At 47.9% G+C, this 26,982-nt stretch overlaps 1 protein-coding gene across 2 annotated transcripts; it reads right to left on the reverse strand.

Annotated features, from left to right (window-relative positions):
* Window positions 1-6,115: 6,115 nt before the first annotated feature.
* CD207 (CD207 molecule) lies at window positions 6,116-23,120 on the reverse strand. Of its 2 annotated transcripts, none has more exons than XM_069580498.1 (6): window positions 22,973-23,120; window positions 11,811-11,927; window positions 10,097-10,471; window positions 9,386-9,537; window positions 8,647-8,765; window positions 6,116-8,167 (listed from the first exon to the last, which is right to left on the reverse strand). In XM_069580498.1, exons 1-6 carry the CDS (start codon window positions 23,052-23,054, stop codon window positions 8,017-8,019), a joined length of 996 nt encoding a protein of 331 aa, XP_069436599.1. In that variant the 5' UTR covers window positions 23,055-23,120; the 3' UTR covers window positions 6,116-8,016. The 2 variants fall into 2 exon arrangements, with proteins under 2 accessions (XP_069436599.1, XP_069436598.1); XM_069580497.1 differs by lacking the exon at window positions 22,973-23,120 and adding an exon at window positions 12,025-12,112.
* Between the last annotated feature and the right edge of the window lie 3,862 nt (window positions 23,121-26,982).

The raw sequence follows: 26,982 nt of genomic DNA on the forward strand, positions 1-26,982 counted from the left end.
CCATCTGAGCCCTTCCCCTCAAGGCTCCCAAGTGCCAGTTGCCCCCCCCCCCATCCTCCTTCTTCCCTCAGCCCCAGCCTCCCCACCCCTGCGCTCCATGGTAGCCTCAAACACTAGCCTCGGCCCCAAAGTCACAGACACCTTTCACCAGCCACTTAGAAGGGAGTTAGGGATTCCTTCTCAACTTTGCATAGAAAAACATCCTCGTGACCCATGGCTGAGTCTTAATTCCAGCCTCAGACTCTCTTAAGTAACGGGAGGCCAGTAAGGAGGAGGCTGGCTCAGCGCAGCAGGTGTTTGCAAGTCACAGAAAGGACTGAGATGACTCTGCCCACTCAGGACCTCACAGCGGGCATGATGGGAAAGGGATTATAGCAGGAAAAAAACCACTTATTTGGTCTCTGTCCCAGTCCCTAGAACAGAGCTCCTAAAAGCCTTGGAGTTTTCTGAGTGACAAATGTGTCTTTTGTTATCCAAAACTAACCCTTTTAAACCACATTTGCATTCATGCTGATGAGGGGACTCCGACCACTAGATAGCTTCTAGATGGAGACAGTCTTAGAAAGACTTAATCCCTCACCTCTCTCATTGGGTTATAAGAGTTCATAAACAACAGGGGAGCTTCAAGAAGTTTCCTGGCTGGTGAACAAACCCACCTACCCAAAAGGGTATTGCACCCCTACTCCATGGGGACAGAGAACCCCCCATGCTCCGGGTCCCCCCCGGCACCTTGCCCTCTGTTCCTCTTCATCTGGCTCTTTGTTTTTATCCTCCACCATAACCTGTGGTGGTAAGTACAGAGTTTTCATGAGTTCTGTGAGTCATTCTAGTGAATTATCAAGCTGGGAAGGGTCATGGAGTCCCCCAGATTTGCAGTCTGCTGGGCAGAAGTATGGTTGCTTGGAGACCCTGCTTGCATGAGGTATCTGAAGCTGGAGCTGTCTCGTGGGACTGAGCCTCTAACTCACTCCATGGTTGAATGTCAGAATTGAATTGAATTGTAGACACTCAGCTGATGTCAGAGAACTGGTTGGTCTCAGAAAACACCCAGAGAAGGCAATGGCACACCACTCCAGTACTCTTGCCTAGAAAATCCCATGGACTGAGGAGCCTGGTAGGCTGCAGTCCATGGGGTCGCGAAGAGTCAGACACGACTGAGCGACTTCACTTTCACTTTTCACTTTCATGCATTGGAGAAGGAAATGGCAACTCACTCCAGTGTTCGTGCCTGGAGAATCCCAGGGATGGAGGAGCCTGGTGGGCTGCCATCTATGGGGTCGCACAGAGTCGAACACGACTTAGCAGCGACTTAGCAGCAGCAGAAGAAAACACCACACATCTGATGTCAGAAGTTATGTCAGAAAATACCAAATAGGACCCAGCTTGATCCAAGATCTCACCCCTAGGTGATTGGATTTGTGCTCCACTGAGCTGATCAGGTTCAGGACTGACTCCACCAAAACTGCAATGTAAGCCAAAGTGCCGCTTGCGATGAGACCTGCAACTCCCAGGAGAAACAAACACTGAGTCGGGGGCTCCTGTGCTTGTGGGCCAAGACCTAGGAGTGAGGTGTGCCAGGGGCGCTGTGCAGCCCCAAGTCCCCACCCTCGTGGGGTGACCGACTGGGCAGAATCAATAGCCACCCTGGCTGGTCAAGGCAGTCCTCCTGAAGTCAGCTCTGAGGACAACGGTAGATGCTCGCTGCTCTCTCCCCCGTCACTTCAGAGGGTTATTGTCTTACTGAAATGGATCACATTTTCTTTAACACATAAAAATCTAATTATGTGTTTGTCCCCTGTCTCACCAGTGGGCCATTTACGAGATGCCAGTTACCTTGTAAATGGATTGTTCCATCCAAATTGTGTTGCTTTTTCCCATTTTCACCTTCAGCCCTTACATCCTATTCCCACAGCATTTTCCCTAATGCTGGAGTCCGCCTCCCACAGGGCCCCAAGCACCACCCAAGAAGCCCACTGCCCAGCTTCCATGGTAGAGAAGCCAGGCCGAATGTGCCTCCTCCTGTGGCCAGGCCGGGAGAGCAACTTGGGTCCCGCCTGTGTCATGGATGGCCAGTGCCAACACAGCCGCAGCCACAGGCAGCCAGGGGCACAGCTCGTCTGCAGGGTGAGGAGAGGAGGGCTTGCCTATGCCCAGCTCATGATGCCACAGTAATGTGGGGGTGGGTGTGTGTGTGTGATATGTGTGTTGTGTGAAATATATGTGTGTGTGTATATTTGTGTGTCTATGGATGTGAGTATGTGTCCATACCTATGTGTGTTTATGTGCAAATGGACTTCCCAAGTGACTTCATGGGAAAGAATCCACCTGCCAATGCAGGAGCCACAGGAGACCTAGGTTCCACCCCTGGGTCAGGAAGATCCCCTGGAGGAGCCACGGGAACCCACTCCAGCAGTCTTGCCAAGATAATCCCATGGACCGAGGAGCCTGGCAGCATACTCATGGGGTCACAAATAGTCAGACATGACTGAAGTGACTGAGCACGTGTGTGTATTGCGTGTGAATATATGTATGTGACGTGTATGTGTGTGTGTGTTTATATGTGTGCAGTGTGTGCATATGTATGTATGTATATGCCTGTGTGTTTTTGGTGGTGTATGTGTGAGTGAAGAATGCAGATCCACCATCCACCAGCCTGCTAACTTCTGACAGTTGAAAGCTGAGGAGGGAGGAGAAGACACAGGAAAATGTAAAGTCAGCCAACAGCTCTGCCTGAGACCCCAGGAGTGTCCATGTGGGAGGGGGGCTGCTAGAGGTCCCCTCAAGAGGCTTATCAGACGTCCAAGGGTGGCAGCAGAAAAGAGAGGGCCTGCCTTGGTTTCTGTTTCCCCACATACAGGAAGGGCCCACATCAGCTAACTCAGGACCTGTTTCCTGGGACTGAGAAGCTGACAGAGCTTCCAAAGCAGAACTTTAGAGAACCCTTGCTCAGCTGTAAGGATGGAGACTGGGGTGGGAAGGGTCATAGGCCTCCAGGCCTGGTCAGCAGGACTCCTCCTCTCACCCCCTCCCCTGTGCCCAAGCCCTTCCCACTCCAGGCTCCCAGCTTTCATTTCTCCTACAAGAGCATCATCTGCCAGCAGGAAGAAGCACCAAGAAGTTACTACATCCTTGCTGAGCATTTCTCTTTCTGGCCAGAAATAGTCAAATGGATATCTGATACCTCAACACCAGAGCCAGTCATCAGTGAGGACCTCTCACACTGGTTTTCCCTGTCTCTGCCAAGTGGTACAGGGCTGTCTTCCTAGAGATGCAGATCCTTAGCTTCAGACACCCGAGAAGCTTTCGATCCTCCATATCAACCCCTGACAGCACATGGTGATCAGCTGGGAGTGGCGGGACCCTCCCAAGTGTCAGGAGGGCTGGCTGCAGCTAAGGTGGCACCAGGAACCTCAGCAGCCAGGCTCTTGGGCCTTCACTGTGCTGCTCGACCCTCTGTGTCTCGCCTACCCTCACCTCTGCACCATTCTCTTTTCTCTACAAGATATATTCCTTGTGTGCTCCGCCTCTCTGCCTCACAGCTTCTGTGAATTCTGAGTTTCTGCAGGTGCCCCATGGTGACCCCGCCAGCCTTTCTCTAACTCAGGGCTTTCCAGCTTGACTTCTCTCTGTTAACTGCTTCAATCCCCAGGTGTTTCCAGGTTCAAATTCTTTCCTAGAAAAGTGGTCAGATAGTCCCACACCTCCCTTCACATCAGAACCAACTAGAGATTCCTCGCCAGCCTTGTTCTGCTGCTGCTGCTGCTGCTAAGTAGCTTCAGTCGTGTCCGACTCTGTGTGACCCCATAGACGGCAGCCCATCAGGCTCCGCCATCTCTGGGATTCTCCAGGCAAGAACACTGGAGTGGGTTGCCATTTCCTTCTCCAGTGCCTGAAAATGAAAAGTGAAAGTGAAGTTGCTCAGTCGTGTCTGACTCTTCGCAACCCCATGGACTGCAGCCTACCAGGCTCCTCCGTCCATGGGATTTCCCAGGCAAGAGTACTGGAGTGGGTTGTCATTGCCTTCTCCAGCCTTGTTCTGATTGCTTCTTATTTACCCCAGCAGTGAGTGTCTCAGTCAACTCAGGCTGCTATAACAAAAACATCAGGAACTAAGAAATTCCTTTCTCCCAGTTTTGGAGGCTGGGAAATCCAAGGTCAGGATGCTGTGGACTCAGTTCCTGGGGAGGGCTCTTTTCTGTTTTGTAGAGAGCCTCCTGTTGTAAACACAGAAAGCAGAGAGGGGCAAGCTCTCAGCCTCTTTTTATAAGGGCACTAATCACATCGTAAGGACTTCACTCTGGTAACTTAATTACCTCCAAAAGGCTCCATCTCCTAATATTATCCCATTGGGATTAGGATTTTAACATAAGAGCTGTGAGGAGGTGGGTTCAATCAGCCCATAGCAGTGAGGGAGGCATTTCTTGTCCCTGATAGTACAAGATGGCCAAATGCATGGCATCTTACACTGGACAGATAAGACTCACAGCATCTTATTAGTCACACATAGTCATAGTCTGGAGAAGGACACCAGATACCATGCCAGGCCACATGGGGGTTATCCCCAAAACCAGAGGGAACCAGCAAGGGCTGTGGGAGACAGGCTTTGCAGCAACAAGAGGATAAGGTACCCCTGGTTCCTGTAAGAGGATCTGACTGACTTGTTTGAATAGTTTCTGTACTGGCAGGTTGCTGCTGCTGCTGCTGCTAAGTCACTTCAGTCGTGTCCGACTCTGTGCGACCCCATAGACGGCAGCCCACCAGGCTCCCCTTTCCCTGGGATTCTCCAGGCAACAGCACTAGAGTGGGTTGCCATTTCCTTCTCCAATGCATGAAAGTGAAAAGTGAAGGTGAAGTCGCTCAGTCGTGTCTGACTCTTAGCGACCCCATGGACTGCAGCCCACCAGGCTCCTCAGTCCATGGGATTTTCCAGGCAAGAGTCCTGGAGCGGGGTGCCATTAGAAGAACCCAATAGGTTGAAAACTGGGTGGAGGTCAGCTGGTCCAGTCAAGGGGAACGGGCCAGGTCAGGGAACACATCTGGTGAGCGTGGGGGAACCCATAGTTAGGCTTTGGGGGCTCTGTAAGACCCAAAAAATGTCATGGCAATAAGTGAAGTTTTAGGTCTAAAAATGCAAGCCTTTGAATCCGCTGCCCTAGTGACAAGCGCCTACCTTGGGGAGGAAACTGGAGTGTGGGGCGGGGTCACATGCTGCTCAGCACAGCAGCGCAGGAACTTACTGGTCATCCAGCAGTTGAGAATCTGCCTGCCAACGCAGGGGACACAGGTCCGATCCCTGGTCTGGGAAGGTTCCACACGCTGCAGAGCAACTAAGCCCATGCTCGGCAAATACTGAAGCTGTGGGCTTCCCTGGTAGCTCAGCTGGTAAAGAATCCGCCTGCAGTGCAGGAGACCCCAGTTCAATTCCTGGGTTGGGAAGATCCCCTGGAGAAGGGATAGACTACCCACTCCAGTATTCTTGGGTTTCCCTGGTGGCTCAGACGGTAAAGAATGTGACTGCAATGCAGAAGACCTGGGTTCGATCCCTGGTTTGGGAAGATGCCCTGGAGGAGGGCATGGCAACCCACTCTAGTGTTCTTGCCTGGAGAATCCCCGTGGACAGAGGAGCCTGGCAGGTTACACAGTCCATGGGGTCATACAGTGTATGACTAAGCACAGCACAGTGCACCTAGAACCCATGCTCCGCAAAAAGAGAAGCCACTGAATGAGAAGCCCAGTCACCACAGCTAGAGAGTAGGCCCCGCTCAACTAGAGAAAGCCTGTGTGCAGCAACAAAGACCCAGCACTGCCAAAAGCAAATAAATAAATAAAACATGTATATTACCATTTGTAAAATAGACGACCAGCGCAGGTTCGATGCATGTAGCAAGGCACTCAAAACCAGCGCTCTGGGACAACCGAGAGGGAGAGGGTGGGGAGAGATGTGGGAGGGGCGTTCAGGATGGGGGACACATGTGCCCCCATGGCTGATTCATGTCGATGGATGGCAAAAACCACCGCAATATTGGTAAGTAATTATCCTCCAATTAAAATTAATCAGTTTTAAAATGGAATAAAACCACATCAAAAAATGAATAAAATGTAATCATCCAGGAAATTTTTTTTTTAAATTTTTAATTAAAAAGAACAGACAAAACACGGCAGCCCAGACATGGTGACTAACAGGTCAGGCGTGACAGTACAATGGAAAGCAGAGCCAGGTTTGGAAACACAATGAGATAGTTCCCTAGAGGCAGCTCTGAGCCTACCACTTGTATTTATTTCATTTCTCCATCAGCTCGTGCTATGCGCAGGTAGTTGACACTGGGAAGAAATAAGATTCTCCCATAATTTGCTACTTCAAATTATGAAGAGTAAGAACAGCCAAGTATTTCTTAGAGAAGATGCAGATGCCTTCCGTGCCCACACAGCCCATCCTGAGCGCTCGGCAGTCTGTACTTCCCTGAGGTGCCCCCACTCACCCTCAGACTTCAGATACCCCTGGAGCTTTGGGCAAATGCTCTTGTATGAACCCCATCACTGACTGTTCATTCCTCATCATCACCTATTTTTAAAAAGCCCATTTGCCCTGTATTCCTTCAAGCTTCCTCCTAATATCCCTCCAGTTCAACCTCTTCACAACCAGAACATCACTCTGCTGGTCACAGTTGTTGAAGAAAAACATCCTCCCCCCAGGATCCTAAAGAGGGCACCTAACGAGGACCCCAAGGAGGGGAGGGCCGCTCTGCTGAGCCTGCCGTGCGTTCACAGAGCACCTCTTTCTGCTTCCTCTCTGCTCCGCTCTGTCTGGTGCAGCCTGGATTCCTGCTTCAGCCCCTGGATGGCATATTTGGACCTGATGGCTGTGATCAGGGCCTCTGTGAAGAATGGGAGACCTGACGCATTTCCCCATCCAGTGCAAACCCAGAGAACAGAAGCTGGTCTGCAAATGTCTAAGAAGAAGGACCAGCCAGAAGGTGGTGACACGCCAGACACTGCAGTCCTATTCGGATGTATTTCAGCAAAAATGAAAAATAAGTACTGCTCATGTTTTACGGCATTTCCAGGGCTGGGACTCTGACTGTTATTTGAACCCCTAACTGTTTCCTGAGGACACCCCAGAACTTCATATCCAGTGGAGCAAATGTTCCCTCCACCCCACACATCCACCTGTACCCCCAGGAAGAAAATGAGAGTGGCCTATTCCCAGGCAGCATTTTATTCTAATGAAGCTGGGGTGCCCTCTCTACTGAAGGCCGCTTCCCCTGACCCCTGGGAAGAGAGGAGATGCAGAAGAAAGAGGAGGCCCAGGGAACAAGGCGGAGGAGCTACACAGACAGACTGGGACCTGGGGAGGAGCACCCAGCAAGTGATGGGTCGGGAGAAGCACTTGGATACTGGTCTAGGTCTGCAGAGACACATTTCCATCAAGCCTCTGACCTGAACCAGTCAAGCCTGTCCCAGGGAGGAAGGGGCTCAGGTCTCAGAGGATAAGGATGAAGGGGACCACGGGTAGATGGCATGAACAGGGCCTACCAAGAGCAGAGCTCTTCCACTGAGAACCCTTAGGAAAGCAACTGGGAATTCTGGGGTATCAATTGGAAATGAGTTGATCTCGGTCTCCAGAGAATCTCGGGGGGTCGTACACAAATTTCACACAGTAAAGCTGAGGCTTCTCCAAAGGGACGGACCCCTCCAAGGTGCTGCCCCAGATGGTGTATCCTGGTCCATCTCACTGGGGCAGTGCAAACTTCTCATTCTCTCCACCCTCACCTCTGCATTTCAACCCAAGATATCCTTTCCACTTCATCTGCCTTTGAAGCTGAAGTGGAAAGGATATCTACTGCAGGGCCAGAGAATTCCCAGCCAAGGTAGATGGACTCTGGGATGCCTTCAGGACAATTTTAAAGCATGAAAAATTAAGGTTCAAAATCACCTTGGAGGACAAAGGAGAGAGGAGCATTTCCTTGAATTCAATGAGCGCTGGAGCTTAAAGTGCTAGCACAGGGGCCAGTCTGGTCACGGTTCTGATGGTTTATAGGATCGCTTACAGATAAAAGGAAATGTATTGTCACAGGAGGCATCATTCCATGACCGCAGTGAGGACGTCTTTAGGTTGACGCAGTGTTCATTGTTCCCATAGTTGTTGGGCTCGCCTGGAATCCAGAACCTACCGAGGGGAAAAACAAAGCAAAATGCATTTCCAGTGAATGAATGGAGACTTCAACCCCAGTTTCAGTCTGGGGTGGTAGGGTTGCAAATTTTTCCTTGCCTGAGAGGAAGGGGACCAGTTATCCATCAACCTCTGAGCCTGCAATCTCCCCCCAACTTAGGGCCACACAGCCCGCCCACTCTCAAGGCCCTATAGGAACCCACAGTGCAAAGACCTCGATTTAGAATGAGGTCCCTGCCAAGGCTGAGTGGATGGCCATGCTGCTAAACCCCAGAGGGCATGGAGTAGCGGTGGATTTGTCCCCAGCTCCCCAGCCAATCAGTGGCAGAGATCAGTTAAATCTCTGGTCAATGCTCCTGCTGATCAAGGACAGGAAGGACGGCAAACCCTGCAGCCAATGGGACTCTCCCCCAATTCTTCGTGCCCGGACCCAGCCCAAGGAAGTCAGCCTGGGACAGAGGCTTCTCAGGACTTACTTCTCACTCTGGACCTTGTTGAACGGAGTGCCATCCACCCAGTGCCAGTCCCCCTCACTTCCTGCTTTGGTCAGGCCGATCCAGTAGGGAAGTCCGCCTGCTGTCCTGTAGAGGAACTCCTACAGGAAGACAGTAGGCGGAGATGAGGCGTCGGAGCATCTGTCTCTCTGGGCATCTCCACCCATCCCCAGCCACAGCCCCTGAACCCACAGACGCAGGGTTGGGGCTCCATCCTGACTCTGGCTCTGCCCGCTCTGCTGGCCTGCTTAAGATGAAAGCAGCGTGTTTAATACTCTGTCTCACTAGGAAGAGGACTTCTTGGGCTAGATGGTGTCATTAATGCTATTCACAAATATTTTTATTTTTCTGGGCACATGGAAAGGCTGCACTATCCTGCCCTCTTTAAAGCTATAAATACTGCGTCATTTGTTTGGCCAATGAAATGTGTTGTTTCCAGGCTTTAAGACCCAGCATACAATGTACCATGTTCCCCTTTCTTACCTCAGCAATTGTGGAAACGTATGTTGATATGAAATCTCCTCTGGCCTAAGCCCTTAAGTAGCCACAATGAGCAAAACCCCTTGCTGGCCCTTGTTGGACATGTAGTGTGTAAGTGAGAAGTAATTGTGAAGAATTACTGATATTTGGGAATATTTGTCACTGAAGCATCATATTGCCCATCCTGCCTGATACAGCTACCAATATACCCCCTTCCTAGTGCCCACGGGACAGCACTCACCTGTTCACGCTCTGAGGTCACTGAGGTCAGGTGGGAGTCCCTCGATATACACATCTGCTGGGCACTGTACCAGGTCTTCGAGATTTGAGAAAAGTAATAGAAGTGCCCCCTGAAGTACTTCCAGCCTTGAGAAACCACCTGGAGAATGTCATCTGGGAACAAGGGTGAAATGTGAACGCTGGTGTTCCTGCTTTCCCTGGTGCTGGCTGGGTGGGAGTATTTGAGCAGGATCCCAGAAATAGAGTGAATGGGGCTGGGCTCTGGGGTCCTTTGGTCCTTGTGTAGGAGCTTGGGGACACTCCCTGAGATCCTGAAAGTCTGAGATTGGTAGAGTCTCTGGGCTCAGAGAAGGGAGAGCGAGAGAGGATGAATCAAGAATCCGTCTCTCCATTGACCATCACAAGTGTCTGAGCCCCTGAGCTCTAGGCAGGAACTGCTGGAAAATGGTGAGGTTTGGACCCAGAGAGAGAGACTCCGTAATGTCTTCGTATTCTGTGGCTTGGTGTGGGAGCCCCAGCTGGTCTCTGGTCCCTTCTCTCCTGAACAGCCCCCAAGTCCTCCCCAACTCCAGTGCTGAGCTCTCTCTTCTTAACTTTCCAGCCATCCCCATGCTTTCCTCCACACACACCAGCCCAATGGCATCATGCCTGAGGTTAATAAGGTCCCACGGGCCACTGGCCAACTTGCAACGCTCTTTTCTGAGTCACTTACTTTGCTGTTGAAGCAATTTTCTGATACTCTCCAAACCGCTCTGGAGTTCCCGGACCTTTGCATTTAAAGCACTGGCTTTATCCAAATCTTGTTTTAGCCCTGGGATTTGGGCATTTAACTCATCGACTGCTTCCCAACTACTTGTTAGCACCTGCAGCTGCGCACTGGCTTCCTTCAAGCCTGTTTCCAACTTCCGGATCTGAGAGCTTACGCGGCCCAAGCTGGCATTCATCATCCGGACCTGAAAGCCCACTGCCACCAGGGCACCTCTGTTCCTCTTGACCTCAGAACTCAGGGAGCTGATGTTGTCCACACGACCTTTCAGCAACTGGGCGTTGGTCTTGACATCTGATATTGTGCCCATAAACCAGGGATCTGAATTTGAGAAAGTCAAGAGGTCAGCTGCAGGGACCCTCAGGGACTGGAGTGGGGTGTTGCCAGGGTGATGAAAGGAAGGGGAGGGAAGGTATGGGATCAAGCTTCCCAAGGACCCAGCCCAAGGAGCAGTTGCCTACCCTCTATTCAGTCATAATGTATTCATTCAACAAACATGGAATGCACACCTTCCATGTGCCAGGGACTCTGATAGACGCAGATCATGCAAAGATTGGTAAATCATGGGATCTCGGTTTGAGGCTCATAGGTAAGCAGAAGAGGGGATTAGAATCCAGTCCTATATTTCCTTTGCATGTTCAGGGCACATTTGGTAAAGAGATGCCTTCAGTCACCCCCTTGTCATCCTTCCCAGGTCACGCTGGGCCCATCACTTGACTCCCAGCCCTCTCTTTCCAGAGACCCCCACAGTGCCCATCAGCTAGGGAAGCACCGTCCCCCCCATGACTGCCCATAGGTCCCTCATGGCCACCGGAGGGGCCAGCCATGCAGACTTCTTGTCTGGAAGTGATTTCCTCTCCAGAGAAAACAAGAAGGGAGAATTATGAAACCACTTCTCCCCTTCCCTGTCCTACCCGCTGTCACTGTCTGCTCAGGCTACAGGCTCAGGCCACAGAAGAAACCAAAAGTATACCAGTGGGCTCAAAGCAGGAGAGATTCTACTCCGACCCTCTAAATCCAAGTCCAAATGTGTCCTGGGGCCTTGAAGGGAGAAGACAGAAGTTCCCTCTGTCTGCTATCTGGAGACCTAATGAGAGAAAGAAGCTTCTGCTAGCAGCAGAGGCCAAGCAGGCTTGGCGAAGCAGGAAGAAGAGGAAAGATAAGCCACACATCCAGTGAAGAAGTAGGGCACCTCCCTTCGCATGATCTTTGTGGGAGCGGGAGAGTGAAGAGAGCATGGAAGGGCCCTGTGGGGTGGAGGGAGGTGCTCCTTAACCCTAACCTGGCCTAGTCAGTTGGGGACGAAGCTACAATCATTATGCTCACTGTTGGGGGTTCCCCACAAGGCTCTGAATCAAAGGGACACAGAGCTCGGAGACGAAGGAGAAAAGTGACCCAGGAGGAAGATGGGATGAACACTCCCTGGGAAGAAAGAGCACACCCTTGAGCACAGGCATGCTGACCCCAGTCAGGAACACCTCCCCGGAACCGGAAAGGAAGGAGAAGAAGCGGCTGGTCTTACTGCGGACTCTCTGACTGCACATGGAAAGATGGGGAAACAAGACACATGAAAAAGCCAGAGGAGGGAGAGCCCACCAGAGAGGGGAAGGACCCCTGGCCTTCGGGAAAGACCGAGCCCAGATCAAAGCTGGGGACTTACAGAGAATGGCCTGCAGCAGGACAGAGGTGACCGTGACCAGCGTCAGGAAGACGACCACAGCGCGGACCGTGAGGAGTCTCCCCAGAACCTGGGACGGACATGTCTTGGGAGGAGGGTCTGCAAGAAGCAGAGGAGAGCGTTTGGTGAGGGAGCAGCCAACTGCAAGCTCAGCCACAGATCCCTGAGCAGGCTCTGAGCAGAGGCTGACGCTTGCCTGGGGGCCAGAGGGAGACGTTCTGCTTGTCCACCCTGAAGTGCGCGTCAGGGACCTCGCTGTCGGCAGCCTTCATCCCGCACAGGTGCTCCCAGCCAGCTGTCTCCCCAAAGACTTTTTATCTAGACAAAAAGGGAAGTGACCCCCGGAGTTCACTGTGTCATCCCAAAGTTCCCCATTCCTGGCTTAGGTACCTTGCCTGTCCTAGGCTGCAGCTCGGTCCGCTCCTCAGAAGTCTGACTTTTCAAGAAGAGGCCATCATTTTCTCTGGGTATCTGTTACATGGACACTTTAACCATCTTGTCCTCAGGCTAAGCTTTCCCTCTTATAAGACAGCCCTCATCCATCATCCAGCCAGCCATCCTTTCACCTCACAAATACATGTTGAGTGCCTTCGGTATAGCCGGCACTGTACCGGGACTGAGACGCAAAGCTGAATAACCCATGGCCCTTACACTCAAACAGTTCACCTGTCTTCATCCTGTGTCATTTTCCTCCTTCCTCTCTGAGTTCTGTTTCCCTTTGATTCTGTCTAGTAGGAAAAAAGGTGAAAGTGTCAGTTACTCAGTCATGTCCTACTCTTTGGGACCCCACGAACTGTAGGCCGCCAGGCTCCTCTATCCATGGAATTCTCCAGGCAAGAACACCTGAGTGGATTGCCATTCCCTTCTCCAGGGATCTTCCTGATGCAGAGATCAAACCCGGGTCTCCTGCACTGCAGGCAGATTATTTACTGCCTCTGCCACCAGAGAAGCCAGAAAAGAAAGACCTGAGCTAATGAATGACAATACTTCCCATGTGGTTCAGTGGTAAAGAATCTGCCGGCAACGGAAGAGACACCAGAGATGCGGGTCGATCACTGGGTCAGGGAGATCCCCAGGAGGAGGGCGTGGCAGCTCACTCCAACATCCTTGCCTGGAGAATCCCATGGACAGAGGAGCCTGGCGGGCTGTGGTCCACAGGGTCACAAAGAGTCGGACACAAATGAACATGCACGCACACAGCGGGTGATGAGCTTAATGATAGCAGAATGTGCACAAATCAAAGGAAGCACAGAGACTGGAGTAATGGTAAGAAGTTCCAAGGAGAGAGATTAGCGTATCCGGAAGTATGGTGTGCCTGGTGAGTTGTAAGTGGTTTGGCACTGCTAGAGTGTAAAGTATATGGCTAGAGTGGGGAGGGCATGGGCTAAGGGGGCACTTGGGGTCAGATCATAAAGGCCCTTTTGGGTCATGTTAAAGAGCTTTAACTCTGGCTTATGGGTGATGTGGAGCCAGTGAAGGACTTTAGGCAGTAGAGAGACAAGGACAGGAACATTAAAGGAAGATCACTCTGACTATGGTTTGAAGCAGAGACCAGGGTGTGGGGGGTCCGGAAGCAGGGAGACCAGTAAGGAGACCACTGCAATAAAATGTTCAACTCTCTGTTGTCAAGGCATCTTAGGTGACATGTGCCAAGTTGCTTCAGTCATGTCCAACTCTGTGCAACCCTATGCACTACAGCCTGCCAGGCTCCTTTGTCCATGGGATTCTCCAGGCAAGCATACTGGAGTGGGTTGCTATGTCCTCCTCCAGGGGATCTTCTTGATCTAGAGATTGAACTGGCCTCTCCTAAATCTCCTGCATTGGCGGGCAGGTTCTTTGCCACTAGCGCCACCTGGGAAGCCAGTATCCCTTTATAAATTGGGACTTGAGATTCAAATGTACACGTAAGAGTTGGGTTCTCCTCCCTGCTTCCTGCACTCGTGAGGGTCTCAGACAAAGTGGGGAGGATCGGCAACATCAGACCAGGAGCTGTTCTTTCATTCATGGGAGATGCTCAGGGCAGACAGCAGCTGATTTGGTGTCCGTCTCTGAGGGACTAAGTTTTCTTCTGGGAAATTTCTCATACTTTGAAGAGGTCTGCCAAATCTGAGAAAGAAAGAAAGAAAGTGAAGTCGCTCAGTCGTGTCCGACTCTTTGCGACCCATGGACTGTAGCCCACCAAGCTCCTCTGTCCATGGGATTCTCCAGGCAAGAATACTGGAGTGGATTGCTATTTCCTCCTCCAGGGGATCTTCCCAGCCCAGGGACTGACCCCAGGTCTCCCACATTGCAGGCAGATGCTTTAACCTCTGAGCCACCAGGGAAGCCCTGGTACTAAACATATTCTAAACAAATACTTCCTGGAAGATAGAAAAGAGAGGAGGGCAGAGAGGAAGGGAAAGAGAAGAGGAAGGAAGTTCAGATAATGGGATGGATGGATAGAAAATGGATGTATGAAAGGATGGGCGGATGGGTAGATGGATGGGTGGAAGATGGATGGATGCATGAAAGAGAGATGAATGGAATAGGTGATGGCTAACCATGACTCAACTCTGAAATTCCAGCCTGTGGACTGGAATCTGTCTCTTGGAAGCCACTGCCTGTTTCTACAGCCTCCAACTGTAAAAGCATGAATCAAGAGTGATTTTAAATCTTATCCAAATATGCCTAACAACTCCAGCCACAGGACTAGAAAGCTGACCTGGCCCCGCTGACTCTGAGCCAGTGGAGTTGGAGAACAGGTTGGTGTCAGGGACCAAGGTTGGAGGCTAAACGATCAGGACCAAGGGAATAACTCTACTTGCAGGGGCTTCTGATGCCTTTGATATTTGAGAGGATCCCACCTCCCTGTCTGACCAGTTCACTGCACTTATAGGCCCCTTGCAGCTCCCTGTGCATGCTGAGTAGGCCTCAAACAGGAGCTGTTTCTCTGACCAGTTGAGGGAACCACAGAGGACTCCACACCATGCTTTCCAAGTGCTGGGAAGGAAGCTGAGTCACAGGATAGTGTCCCTTTCATTCTGTTTCATTTCCTCCCTCTCCAAGTAGCATCCAGGCCTGCCCTACTGTCTGCTCTAAGCTTTGACGTTAGCTAACTCCCTGCCAGTCTCTGGACAGTGATAACCATGCCCAACTCTCTTAAAGTTGCTCATCTAGTTGAAGAGCCTTGGTTCTACCAGGGCTCAGCAGGAGTGAGAATGTTCTGTTTCTGGGCTCTCCCGCTTGTTCCCCAGTCTAATCCCAGAGTCACCTCAGCCTTTCTTCTCCTGGTTCCTGGCCCCACATCCTCACCCCAGGGCCTGGAGATGGAAAGGAATCCAGGTTACTCAAGACCCTGGTAGAAAGCGCCCTGGGGGTCCTGGTCTCCTTCCTAGGCACTTGAGAGAGAGCAGCTGCCACAGAACACTTGAGAATGTCTGACCCTTTCCCTCTCTGTTGAAAAGTTGATTTTCCTCCAACTCCTGCTGGTACGTAGCATGAGCGATCGATGGAATGCCCACGTGCCCTCCCAGTGGCCCCAGGAAAGGGTCTGGAAGCCTCGCCAAGATGTGACAGGGCTCAGTGCAGAGGAGGGGACTGGGATCGGGGGCATCTACTCAAGCGATGGAAATGGAAGCTGCAGGTAGATGTTTTGCTGATTGCTGGACAAAAGGCTGATCCAGCATGAGGAAGCTGGGCAAGAAGCAACCACAATTCTGTGGGCCCTCTGGGGTTTCAGAGACAATTTCTGTAAAAGCTTTGGCCATGAGGAGTTTCATTTCCCATTTTGCAGGGAAGATGTGGATCACGAGCTACCTTCCTCTAACCATGCTTATCCACAGGTATTTCCTGAAGTCTCCCTGGGTGCCCTAAGTCTCTCTTGACAGCCCAGAGGAGAAAAGAGGAAGAGAAAAGACGAAGCAGAAGGCAGGTGTCCCAGCCTCAATTTCCAGTCAGGAAGGAGGGCTGTTCTCCTGGACACTCAGGAGATCCCTGCTCTTCCAAACAGAGGAGGAGCTTTGGGTCAGGTCTAGAGCGACCAAAAATCTCTACAGTGATGAGAGGCAGGAGGTCGGTGCTCACTTCCTGTTTCCCCAGTGCCATGCTCCCAGGGTTCTAAGACCTCTGGATAAAAATGGAGGAAGGACACAGTCTGATCACTTTCTCCTTCTCTGGTTGGGACTCTCCTTGTGCATGGAGGTGCACTGTGGGCGTAATCAATGGGAGTGGAAAAGAGACTCGGGCCATTTGACATGTCCCAGCAGTGCTGACAGTCATCTCCAAGGCGTGGTGATCCGAGTCCTTCCATCCAAGGCACAGAATGGAAAAAAAAACCAGGGAGAGGGGATGGGGGAATAGGAGAGGGGTGGAGGGGAGGGGAGAACAAAATGAGAAGGCAGATGGTTACAACAGCTGAGCAGACTGCTCCACAGGCTTCGCAGGGGACTCCTGCATGTCATGTGATGAGGGATTTGACCAGCAGATCCCAGATGCCAAAGGATGTCCTGCCATCCTCTGGACATGTGCCCTGGGAACAGGGGATGGGACAGAGAAACCAAGAAGAAAGAAATGGAAGGGGGGGCCCTCATCCATCCTGTCCCCTAGAATGCCTGCTCTGCACCAGCTACAAGGAGAGAGCCGGCCAAGGACCCTGTCCTCAGAAGCAGTGCTTCTATTGGGAAAACACAGCATCCATCATCCCAGGGAGAAGGGAAGAGTCTCTCAAGACTGAAAGTCGCTGCAGACATGGCACAGGGCCTCCCCAGCTCCCCCTGACCCTGGGAATGAGCTCCTCTCTTTTAGCACATCAGGTGACAGCACTGTTTCTCTGGCACAGTGGCCATGGCTAGACCTCAGTAAGCGGGCAGTTCCCTCTGGCACCATCATAAACAGTGTGGAATGGGTATGGGCGAGCAGCCTGGCTGCTGGGAAGGATGACTGTGTTCCAGGCAGAGAAGCCTGCTCTCAACTACCCCAAAGAGCCCTTGCCTGTGACTTTAGTGAGAAGGGCAAATTCATGGCAGGAAAGCTATAAAGGGCCCTTGGGGAAAAGTATGCAAATCTTATTTTTGTATCTTTTAATTCTTTTTTAATGGTACTCATTATAGAAAAGCAACCAGGTGAGCAAGAAGGAAAAAAATTATCTGCCATACAGGAAATAAAAATGGCTATACACACAGCTCATTCTTCATATCTACATGTATGTATATATTCATTTACATCAATGTCCATGTTGTTATTGCTGTTTTTTAGTCACTAAGTTGTTTCCAACTCTTTTACAACCCCACGGACTGTAGCCCGCCAAGCTCCTCTGTCCATGGGATTCTCCAGGCAAGAATACTGGAGTGGGTTGCCCTTTCCTCTTCCAGGGGATCTTCCTGACCTGGGGATCTTCCTGACCTAGGGATCGAACCTGAGTCTCATGTCTCTAGCATTGGCAGGCGGGTTCTTTACCACTAGCACCACCTAAGAAACCCTATTCTATATCCATAGTGATATCCAACTGTAACTGTGTATATATTTATATAATATTTATATATTTATATAGTATAGTATATATAGACAGCTCCTATGTCTTTTCCCCAGCATTCTTCCCATCTCCATTTCTGATACGAAGAGTTAGCTCCCCCTCCTTTGGGAAACTATGCCTCCTTCTCAGCCCCCACAGTGCTTGGCTCAGAGCCGGCATCCACTGGCAGGTTGAGCTTTTATCTCAGTTCATTACTCTGACATGGAGTCTTCTGTCTCCCGCTTCCACTTCTAAGGCCTCCTACACTGGGCCCACTCAGATGATCCAGGATGGTCTCCTTGTCTTAAAGCCAGCTTATTTTTTGTTATGTTTATCTGGGGCATGCAGCGCGCTTGCAGGATCTTAGTTCCCCAACCAGAGACTGAGCCCACACCCTCGGCAGTGAAAACGCCAAGTCCTAATCACCAGACCGCCAGGGGATTCCCAACGCCAGCTCATTAGCAGCCTTAACTTCACTTTACCATGTGACTTAATATACTTCCTGTTTCTGGGATTGGGATGCGGGCATTATTGTACTTACCAAGCTTCCTCTCTCTATTAAGTTAGGGTGGCCTTAATAGAACCATTCAGAAAGTTTGGTATTTATCCCTGAATTTTAAGAGATAGAGCCTGGTACTTGACATGTGGATGAAAGGTCTAAGGCTTTCAGTGGGTGATAATAAATAAATAGTAGGTAAATAAACTGTGGCACTTCTAAACAATGAAATATTATTCAGCACTAAAAAGAAATGAGCTATCATGTTACTGGAAGGAAAACAGATACATAGATCAATGAAACAGAAACGAGAGACCAGAATACACATATATGGACAATTAATTTATACAGAGAATCAAGGAGCATACAAAAGAAAGAATGTGTGCTTAGTCGCTCAGTTGTGTCCAGCTCTTTGAGACCCCATGGACTGTAGGGGATTCTCCAGGCAAGAATACTGGAGTGGGCTGCCATGCCCTCCTCCAGGGAATCTTCCCGACCCAAGGATCGAACCCAGGTCTCCCACATTACAGGAGGGTTCTTTACCATCTAAGCCACCAGGGAAACCCAAGAATACTGAAGTGGGTAGTCTATCCTTTCTCCAGGGGATAGTCCCTTCAATAAATGATGCTGAGAAAACTGGACAGCCTCATGCAAAAGCAAAAGAAAGAAACTAGACCACTATTTCACACTATAGGTAAAAATCAACTGAAAATAGATTAAAAGACTTAACTGTAAGCCATAAAATTCCTAGAAGAAAACATAAGCAGTACACAATTTGACTTCAGTCTTAGCAATATCTTTCCAGAAATGTTTCCTCAGTCAAGGGAAGCAAAAGCAAAAATAAACAAGTGGAACTTCACCAAACTAAAAAACTTCTGCACAGCAAAGGAAATCATCGCAAGATGAAAAGATAGACAACCAAACGGGAGGAGATATCTGTACATGATATATCTGATAAGGGGTTAATATCCAAAATATATAAAGAACTTATACAACCCAAGGAAAGTGAAAGGAAAGTGAAGTCGCTCAGTCGTGTCCGACTCTGCTACCCCATGGACTGTAGTCCACCAGGCTCCTCCGTCCATGGGATTTTCCAGGCAAGAGTACTGGAGTGGGTTGCCATTTCCTACAACCCAAAAACAATAACAAAAATCAACTTGGTTAAAAAAAAAAATGGGTAGAGGAGCTGAACAGACATTTTCCCAAACAAGACATACAAATGGACAACAAGTACATGAAAAGATGTTCAGCATCACTATTTGTTAGGGAAATGCAAATCAAAACTACAGTGAGGTATCACTCCATACCTGTTAGAACGGCTTTTTCAAAAAAAGCAAGAAATAACAAGTGTTGGTGAGGATGTGGAGAAAAGGGAATAGCCATATGCTATTGGAAGGAATGTAAATTAGAGCAGTCATTACAGAAAACCATGTAGCGATTCCTCCAAAAACCAAGAATAGAATATCATGTGGCCCAGCTTTTCCACTACTGTGTATTTATCCAAAGAATTCAAAATCACTCATTCAAAAAGATATATGAGGACCTCCCTGGTGGTCTAGGGGTTAAGAATCCACCTGTCAATGCAGGGGCCACAGGTTTATCCCTGGCCCAGGAAGATCCCACGTGCCCCAAGGCGACTGAGCCTGCACACCTAGAGCCTGCGCTCTAGGAAAGCCACACAAGGAGAAGCCTGCGTCCACGACAAACAGTAGCCCCCAGTCTCTGCAACTGACAGAGTCCACACGCAGCGACCAAGACCCAGCACAGCCAAAAAAGAACAGATAAAAATAAAATCATTTTACCTGTGTTCATGGTAGCATCATTTACAATAACCAAATTATGGCAGCAACCTAACTGCCATCAATGGATAAAGAAACCTCATGTGGTATAAATACATACACAAGGGCATACTACTCAGCCATATGAAAGATGAAATCTTGCCATCTCCAACAATATAGGTTACACTAAGTGAAATAAGTGAGATGGTGAAAGAGAAATGCAATGTGATGTCACTCATAAGTGAGTGAAAAAAAATAAACAAAAACAAAAAATAAATGAATAGACCAAACCAAAGGAAAACAAGCACACAGATACAGAGAATAGAATAGTGATTACCAGAGAGGAAGGGCCAGGAGGGAGGCTGGAATGGGTAAAGGGGGTCAACTGTACGGTGATGGATGGAAACTAAATTCTGAGTATTCTCCTTCCCATAAAAAAAATCTATATTATTCTTAATGGATCCCTAGGATTCTAACTATAATGATTTATGTAACCAGTTCCTTGTTAGTAAACAATCAGGATGCTTTCCATTGCTCAGCACTATGAACAGCCTTACAGAGAATATTCTTCAGTAATGTCTCTGTGCTGTATCCATCATTTTTCCTTGGGATAAATTCTTGCAAGCATAGTTGCTGGACCAAAACATATATCTTTTAACAAATAAGATTTATGATAAGTTTTGACAAATAATGCTCTAAAAAGATTCATATATAATATTAATAGAACAGTTCATTTCCCCTGGACCCTCATCAACAGCGAGAAGGAGTAATTCCTTTTTTTGGACCGATAAAATAGTTAATTTTTATACTGCATTTTCCTGATCATCAGTGAGACTACTGAAGACTTCATGTGTTTTCTCCGACATGTTTTGTCTTTTGTGGATGGAGTTTATTATTATTATCATCGTCATGATTTGCAAGCATGCTTGAAATATTGAGGCTATTAAACCATTGTCATATGCTAAAAACTGAGCTACGATGGAGAGCCACCAGTTATGGCTGTGAACAGAGAAAGGACAAGAGGTGAAAGTGGACGTAGCCTCAGCCTATGTGGAGAAAGAAGGAACACGTAGAAGGGAATCCACAGAACCTAAACTTTCCCCTCACCACACGGACAAGGCATTAGCACTAGTAAACGAACACCAGTCAGCACTAGCTAACTGGCCAGCAAAGAGGAACTGAAAACCTGTTACAATAACAACAGCATAACTGTGGCACAGACTTCATAGTTCATTCATCCATCTTTCACGCTGACCTTTCGCCTCCATGAATAATGCATAAATAACTTGTACGATAATCATTTAGTACTCGACCTCATGGATCCTGCTTGGCCATTGGAGTGAAGGTGCCAGTACCCAGAGTAAGTAAAATCCAGTAAATGTCCAGTTCTGTCTTAATGGGTCTTTTTTGCGCTGCATGAACTACTCAAACCTGTGCCCAAACCCACAAAAAAGAACAAGACCTCCAAAACACCAAAACTCCATGGTAATCTCTCTAATACCACAAAGGGACGTTTGTCCTCCACAAACTAAAATCATTAAGCCAAGAAATTATAAAATCCCAATTTATGGCCACATTCTCACTAATTGTAACACAGTTCACTTTATACACCAAGTTGGTTCCCTCCAACTTGCTTTTTCAACCTTAACGACAGGCTTCTTTTCCCAAACATTTCCATTCCAAAGGGCACTTTTCAGAAAGTAAATGAGATAACTGCTCTCAGCAGCAATTTTATACTTTTAGTTTCCTTTCCTGTCTTACTGAGGTTACCAACTTCTTTTTCCCTCATTAAGCTGTCCAGCTGGCCCTTCAGCTGGGTCAGTCTCACCCAAAGAAACTAACACTTTCATTTGCTTCTGGCTGCTCCCTAGAGATGTCCCTGAAACTGCTGCTTTGACCTAGAATGCTTAGAACGGGTGTCTTTCATCATATTTCTAATGGGAACATCCCCAGGGAAGTGGCTAACCTTGCCTGTCACTCATCCATTCAGGCATCCATTTACCCAACCAGTGAAATGTATTGAGTGCCCCCCGTATGCCAAGCTCTGTGATGGATGCTGCGAACTCAACCTTGAACAGAACAGCTATGGTTCCTGCCCCCTAGGGGAGTAAAATTCTCTCAGGATAATTCTTGGTATCTTGCAATTAAGAAAAACAAATTACATCCCTGATTAAGCCTGAAGCACTGACAAAAGAAAAACATAGCCTGAAATGGTGTAAAACACGGCATTTTCCAAACTGCTTGCATTTAAAACATAGTACAAAGAGACAGGCCCATGCTTGCATTTCCTACAAATAAATCCACTTCTCACTGTGTATCTGACTGTAAACCACAGGAGAACTGCATGCTCACACTGCCCTCGCCCAGAGCTCCCTTCCCTAGGAGCTACGGAGGGAAAGAGAGCTGTGCATCTGAGACCTAGGGCAGTGGTCTCCACTCTCAGAGCGTGTTTGTAAAGATGCCAGCACCCCACCCCAGAGATCCTGACTTGACTGGTTTGGGTTGGGACTCAGGCATCAGTATCTTTGTTAACTCAAAGTGAGTCCCACATGCAGCCAAGGCTTGCAAACCATCAATCCAGTGTAAAATCATGAGCCCTGGGATGAAACCCTGGCTCTGCCACTCCCTAGTTGGGTGGGTGATCTGGGGACCCCCTCCATCATCTGTGCCAGTTCAAATCAAGTAAGATAATGCTGTGTGGAAACATCTTGCTTAGTGCCGTGCAACAAGAGCTGCCCACTCTGAAACACTGTACATTGCCACTTATATCCAGGATCTAAAAAACATACAAACTAGTGAATGTAACAAAAAAGAACCAGACTCACAGATACAGAGAACAAGCTAGTGGTTACCAGTGGGGAGCAGGAAAGGGGAGGGGCAATGCAGGGGTAGGGGATTAGAGGGGCAAATTGCTGGGCATAAGATAATCTACGGGATATGCTGCACAACATGGGGGATTTAGATAATAGTTTATAACTATAGATGGAGTATAACTTTGAAGTATTTTGAATAACTAAATTATACACCTGCAACTCATATAATAGTATACAGCAACTATACTTCAATAAAAAACATAATAAATAAGAAAATATACTTTAAAAAGAAAAAAAAAAAGACTTGCCCAGTTTGGATGATTATTGAATGAAGATGACTGGCAGCGTTTGTCCAGAATTAAGGGTCTTGACTGAAGCGACTTAGCAGCAGCAGCAGCAAGGGTCTTGAACCAGAGATGGAAAAAGAAGAGAGCCACCTTGTGGCCAAAAGAACCAACCTCAAGCCTCAGTAACAACTGCTCTAGAGAAGGACGCACCGCTCGACAGTCACATAGGTAGAAAAGAAAACACGTGCCCAGAGAATCAAAAACACACCCAGAACCTCTCACCAGAGCCGATCAGATACCACCACTGCATGACTGAGACCGTAATACGTGGTTTCAGAGATACGGAAGAGTCTTCAAGGAACATCCTGGGAGTCTTCTCTCAGTCAGCCTCCCTGATGCTGCCCCATTTCCCACATCTTCACGTTGAATCTAAAAGCAAGGGGTTGTGAAAGTGAAAGTCGCTCAGTTGCGTCCAACTCTTTGCAACCGCGTGGACTATACAGTCCATGGGATTCTCCAGGCCAGGATACTAGAGTGGGTAGCCTTTCCCTTCTCCAGGGTATCTTCCCAACCCAGGGATTGAACCCAGGTCTCCCGCATTGCAGGTGGACTCTTTACCAGCTGAGCCACAAACATCCCAATAAATTGCTGTGCTGTGAAAGTGGCTCAGTCGTGTCCACTCTGTGTGACCCCATGGACTATAGCCTGCCAGGCTCTTCTGTCCATGGAATTCTCCAGGCCAGAATACTGGAGTGGGTACCCATTCCCTTCTCCAGGGGACCCAGGAATAGAACTGGGGACTCCTGCACTGCCGGTGGATTCTTTACCAACTGAGCTACCAGGGAAGTCTCCCTCCCAATAAATTCTTTTTCTGCTCAAATTATGTAAACATGGGCTTATGTTTCCCATCAAGAACCCTGAGTGTCATACCCATCAAAATAGCTCCTTCCTTCCTAAGATGGATCCAGTTTTCCCAAAGCGTTGCATAGAACACTAGTCCAGAAATAAGTTTTGCCCAAAAAGGGTTCCAAAATTAAGTAAGTTTGGTAAATATTCCATGCTCTGTGGCGTTCTTAGAGGTTCATGGTAACTGATCCTATTAAAGATTCTGAGACACCCTGTGTTAAGAAAAGCTGTTTAACATTGTTCATACTGGAATTTCCATCACCATTTTTCTTTTACACGTACTTGATGGATGACACTTCTCGCTCTGAGAAACACTGCCTTGAAGCTATGAAAGGAAGATTCTGAAAGAGACTCCAGTTCCCTCAGATTTCCAAGCTCTAGTTTGCTCTGAGGTCTTGTCACCTCCCCAGTTTAATTACAGAAAGATTCATTAGCCCCTTCACAAGTGTCCATGCTAAGCAGAGAATATCAGCACCATTCTGTTGACTAATCTGTACCTTCACCATTAATTTCAGACGCTTCCTGTGTTTGACATTAATAAAGTGTCTTATTCTGGGGTCTGTTGAGGGTCTCTCTAGTCTATTTCATTCACCTAAGAATTCTTTCAATACACCAAACTAATCATTTCTTTACACAATATTTTAAAATATGGCAGGCTCCCTTTATTAACATTTTTATTAATTAAACTTTTCTTCGCCATTCTTAATTTGTTCTTTCAAATTACCTTCTGGCAGGTTACAGAAACAAAGTCTTATTGAGAGTTTAAACAAAGCTGAATTTTAGTAAATTCAGTAATTTTAGTAATGCTATAAAATAACAGGAAGGTTTGGTATCCTTAAAAATACTCTTCATACTGAGATGTACATGAAGTTTCTCTATTCTCTTTATATCTGTCAGTAAACATTTTTCAGTTTTAATGGAAGTCCCAACTTTTTTTAAGAGAAGAAAGAATCATTATTTGCATGACATCATTTTTTCTACCTATGAAGTCTGAAAGAAGCATCTGGAATAGTTATCTAAATTGAAAAGAGAGTTTAAAAATCGTATGGACAAAAATAGTCTACATGAATAACTTTCCTGTACACCAAAAATAACCCATTGAAAATATGGATATGCAGTAGAATCGAGAGCATTCAATATATATTTAGGAACAGAATTAACAGAGCTGGGTAATGGGTTTGGTATAGACTGTGGCAGGATTAATGAAAATTTTCAGAATGCTGCATGGCCTGCTTTTGCCCTACCAACACTCTCCAGGAGAATCATGTTGGACTGTATAATCTCATTGCAGTTTTAGAGTCCAAACTGTTGCCTCCAGATAACACTTTTCAAAGGTCTCGGCATTCCTACTTTCAGCACTGCTGGTGTGACCTTAGGCTACTTCCGTTCATTGGTTTTTTTCATTTTGGTTGGGTGACAGTGGGTTTGGTTAACTATTTGGCTCCTAGAAAACCATAAGTTTCTTTGTGACTATCTCTCACTGCTTTCTGGTTGTTAGATGAATTAGGAGGACAAGATCATTTATTGGAACTAAGAAAGATCATCTGCTTGGAACTGAATACAGAAAACTTAAAGGCAGTTGAGTATTTACAATAGCGTAGAGGAGAATGGGAGCTGGACTATAAAAGATGCTGAGCACTGCAGAGTTGATGCTTTCTCACTGTGGTGCTGGAGCAGACTCTTGAGGGTCCCTTGGACAGCAAGGAGATCAAACCAGTCAATCCTAAAGGAAATCAACCCCAAATACTCATTGGAAAGACTGATGCTGAAGCTAAAGCTTCAATACTTTGGCCACCTGACACAAAGAGCCACCTCATTGGAGAAAAACCCTGATGCTGGGAAAGATTGATGGCAAAAGGAAAAGAGGGTGGCAGAGGATGAGATGGGCTAGACAGCATTACCAGCTCAGTGGACATGAGTTTGAGCAAACTCTGGGAGTTAGTGAAGGACAGGAAAGCCTGGCGTGCTGCAGTCCATGGGGTGGCAAAGATTTGGACACAACTTAGTGACTGAACAAGAGAGGAGGATGAAAGAGGAAATTCGTCAAAGACAAGGAAATGGAACAGGAAGCTCTGAGACCACATACTCACAGCAGTCTATGGTCCAAAGTGATTCTGTCAATTCCACATGCTCTCAGATCCTTTGAATAAGGAACTTACACATGGAGGTAGGCAACGAAATGCCAAAGGCCCTTCTCTGGACTAACCTAAATCCTTGCAAGTATGCACTCAGAAAAATATATATATGTATCAGTGTAAATATTGTTTTCAGGGCATCAAACTATTGAGTGACAACCAATTAGAACAGTGGACTTTTAAGGGTTAAAGGGTAGGGCTTCCCTGGATGCTCAGTGGTAGAGAATCCGCTTGCCATTGCAGGAAACACGGTTTGATCCCTGGCCCAGGAGGATCCCGCACACCTCAGAGCAACTAAGCCAGTACAGCACAACTGAGCCTGAGTTCTAGAGCTCACGTGCAGCAACCGCTGGAGCCCGCATGCCCTAGAGCCCGCAAGAGAAAGCCCCGCAATGAGAAGCCCGCACACCACGACGGAAGGGCAGGCTCCGCCACCACAACGAGAGAAAAGGCCTGCATAGCAACAAGACCCAGCATGGCCAAAAATAAAGAAAGAAATAAAAATAAAATTATTTTTTTAAAAAAGAGTTAAAGGTTACACTTCACAGTACATAACAATCTCTGAAGTCCAGCATCGTAAAAGATTCCTTTGTTACATGGAAACAGCATTTTGCACTTTCAACAAGTCTTCTCACTGGCAGGAGGATAAATCCAATGCTCTCTGTGAATATTCTCAATACATCTGTTTATCAGGACTCACTTTAACTAGGTCTGCTTTCCTGTAGTTTTGTAGGAGGGAATATTATTGTCTCCTTAAATTTCCAAGATCTTTATTTTATGAGCACCATGCTCAAAGTTAAATGTATTGTCAAGGTTAAGTTCATTAGCCCAGGAGAAGTGGAAAGTCCTAAGAAACTTCAATACTGAGGGGGAGAGAGTCAAAGAGAATTTCAAATGAAGAGAATATACAATGGTGTGCTCCTAGATGTTGGACAACTGATCCTCTGGTTATAGAGGAGAAACTCTCTTATATAATATTTGCCAGTTACTTTTGTAGATTGTTGTTGGACTGCAAGGAGATCAAACCAGTCAATCCTAAGGGATATGAACCCTGAATATTCATTGGAAGGACTTGCTGAAGCTAAAGCTCCAACACTTTGGCCACCTGATGTGACGAGTCGACTCATTGGAAAAGACCCTGATGCTGGGAAAGATTGAAGACAAAAGGAGAAGGGGGTGGCAGAGGAGGAGATGGTTAGATAGCATCATCGACTCGATGGACATGAGTTTGAGCAAACCCTAGGAGATAGT

Source organism: Ovis canadensis, chromosome 3 (genome assembly GCF_042477335.2).
Source record: "Ovis canadensis isolate MfBH-ARS-UI-01 breed Bighorn chromosome 3, ARS-UI_OviCan_v2, whole genome shotgun sequence".
NCBI classification, from domain to species: domain Eukaryota; kingdom Metazoa; phylum Chordata; class Mammalia; order Artiodactyla; family Bovidae; genus Ovis; species Ovis canadensis.

Bases quoted from the DNA above. Each gene is read 5' to 3' on its own strand.
- CD207 (XM_069580498.1), bottom strand. From the start codon at position 23,054: ATGTTCCTTGAAGACTCTTCCGTATCTCTGAAACCACGTATTACGGTC. The intron at 10,472-11,810 runs GTAAGTCCCCAG...TCTCAAATTCAG, and splicing joins CCTGCTGCAGGCCATTCTCT to ATCCCTGGTTTATGGGCACA. The intron at 8,766-9,385 runs GTGAGTGCTGTC...GTCTTCCTGTAG, and splicing joins TGACCTCAGAGCGTGAACAG to GAGTTCCTCTACAGGACAGC.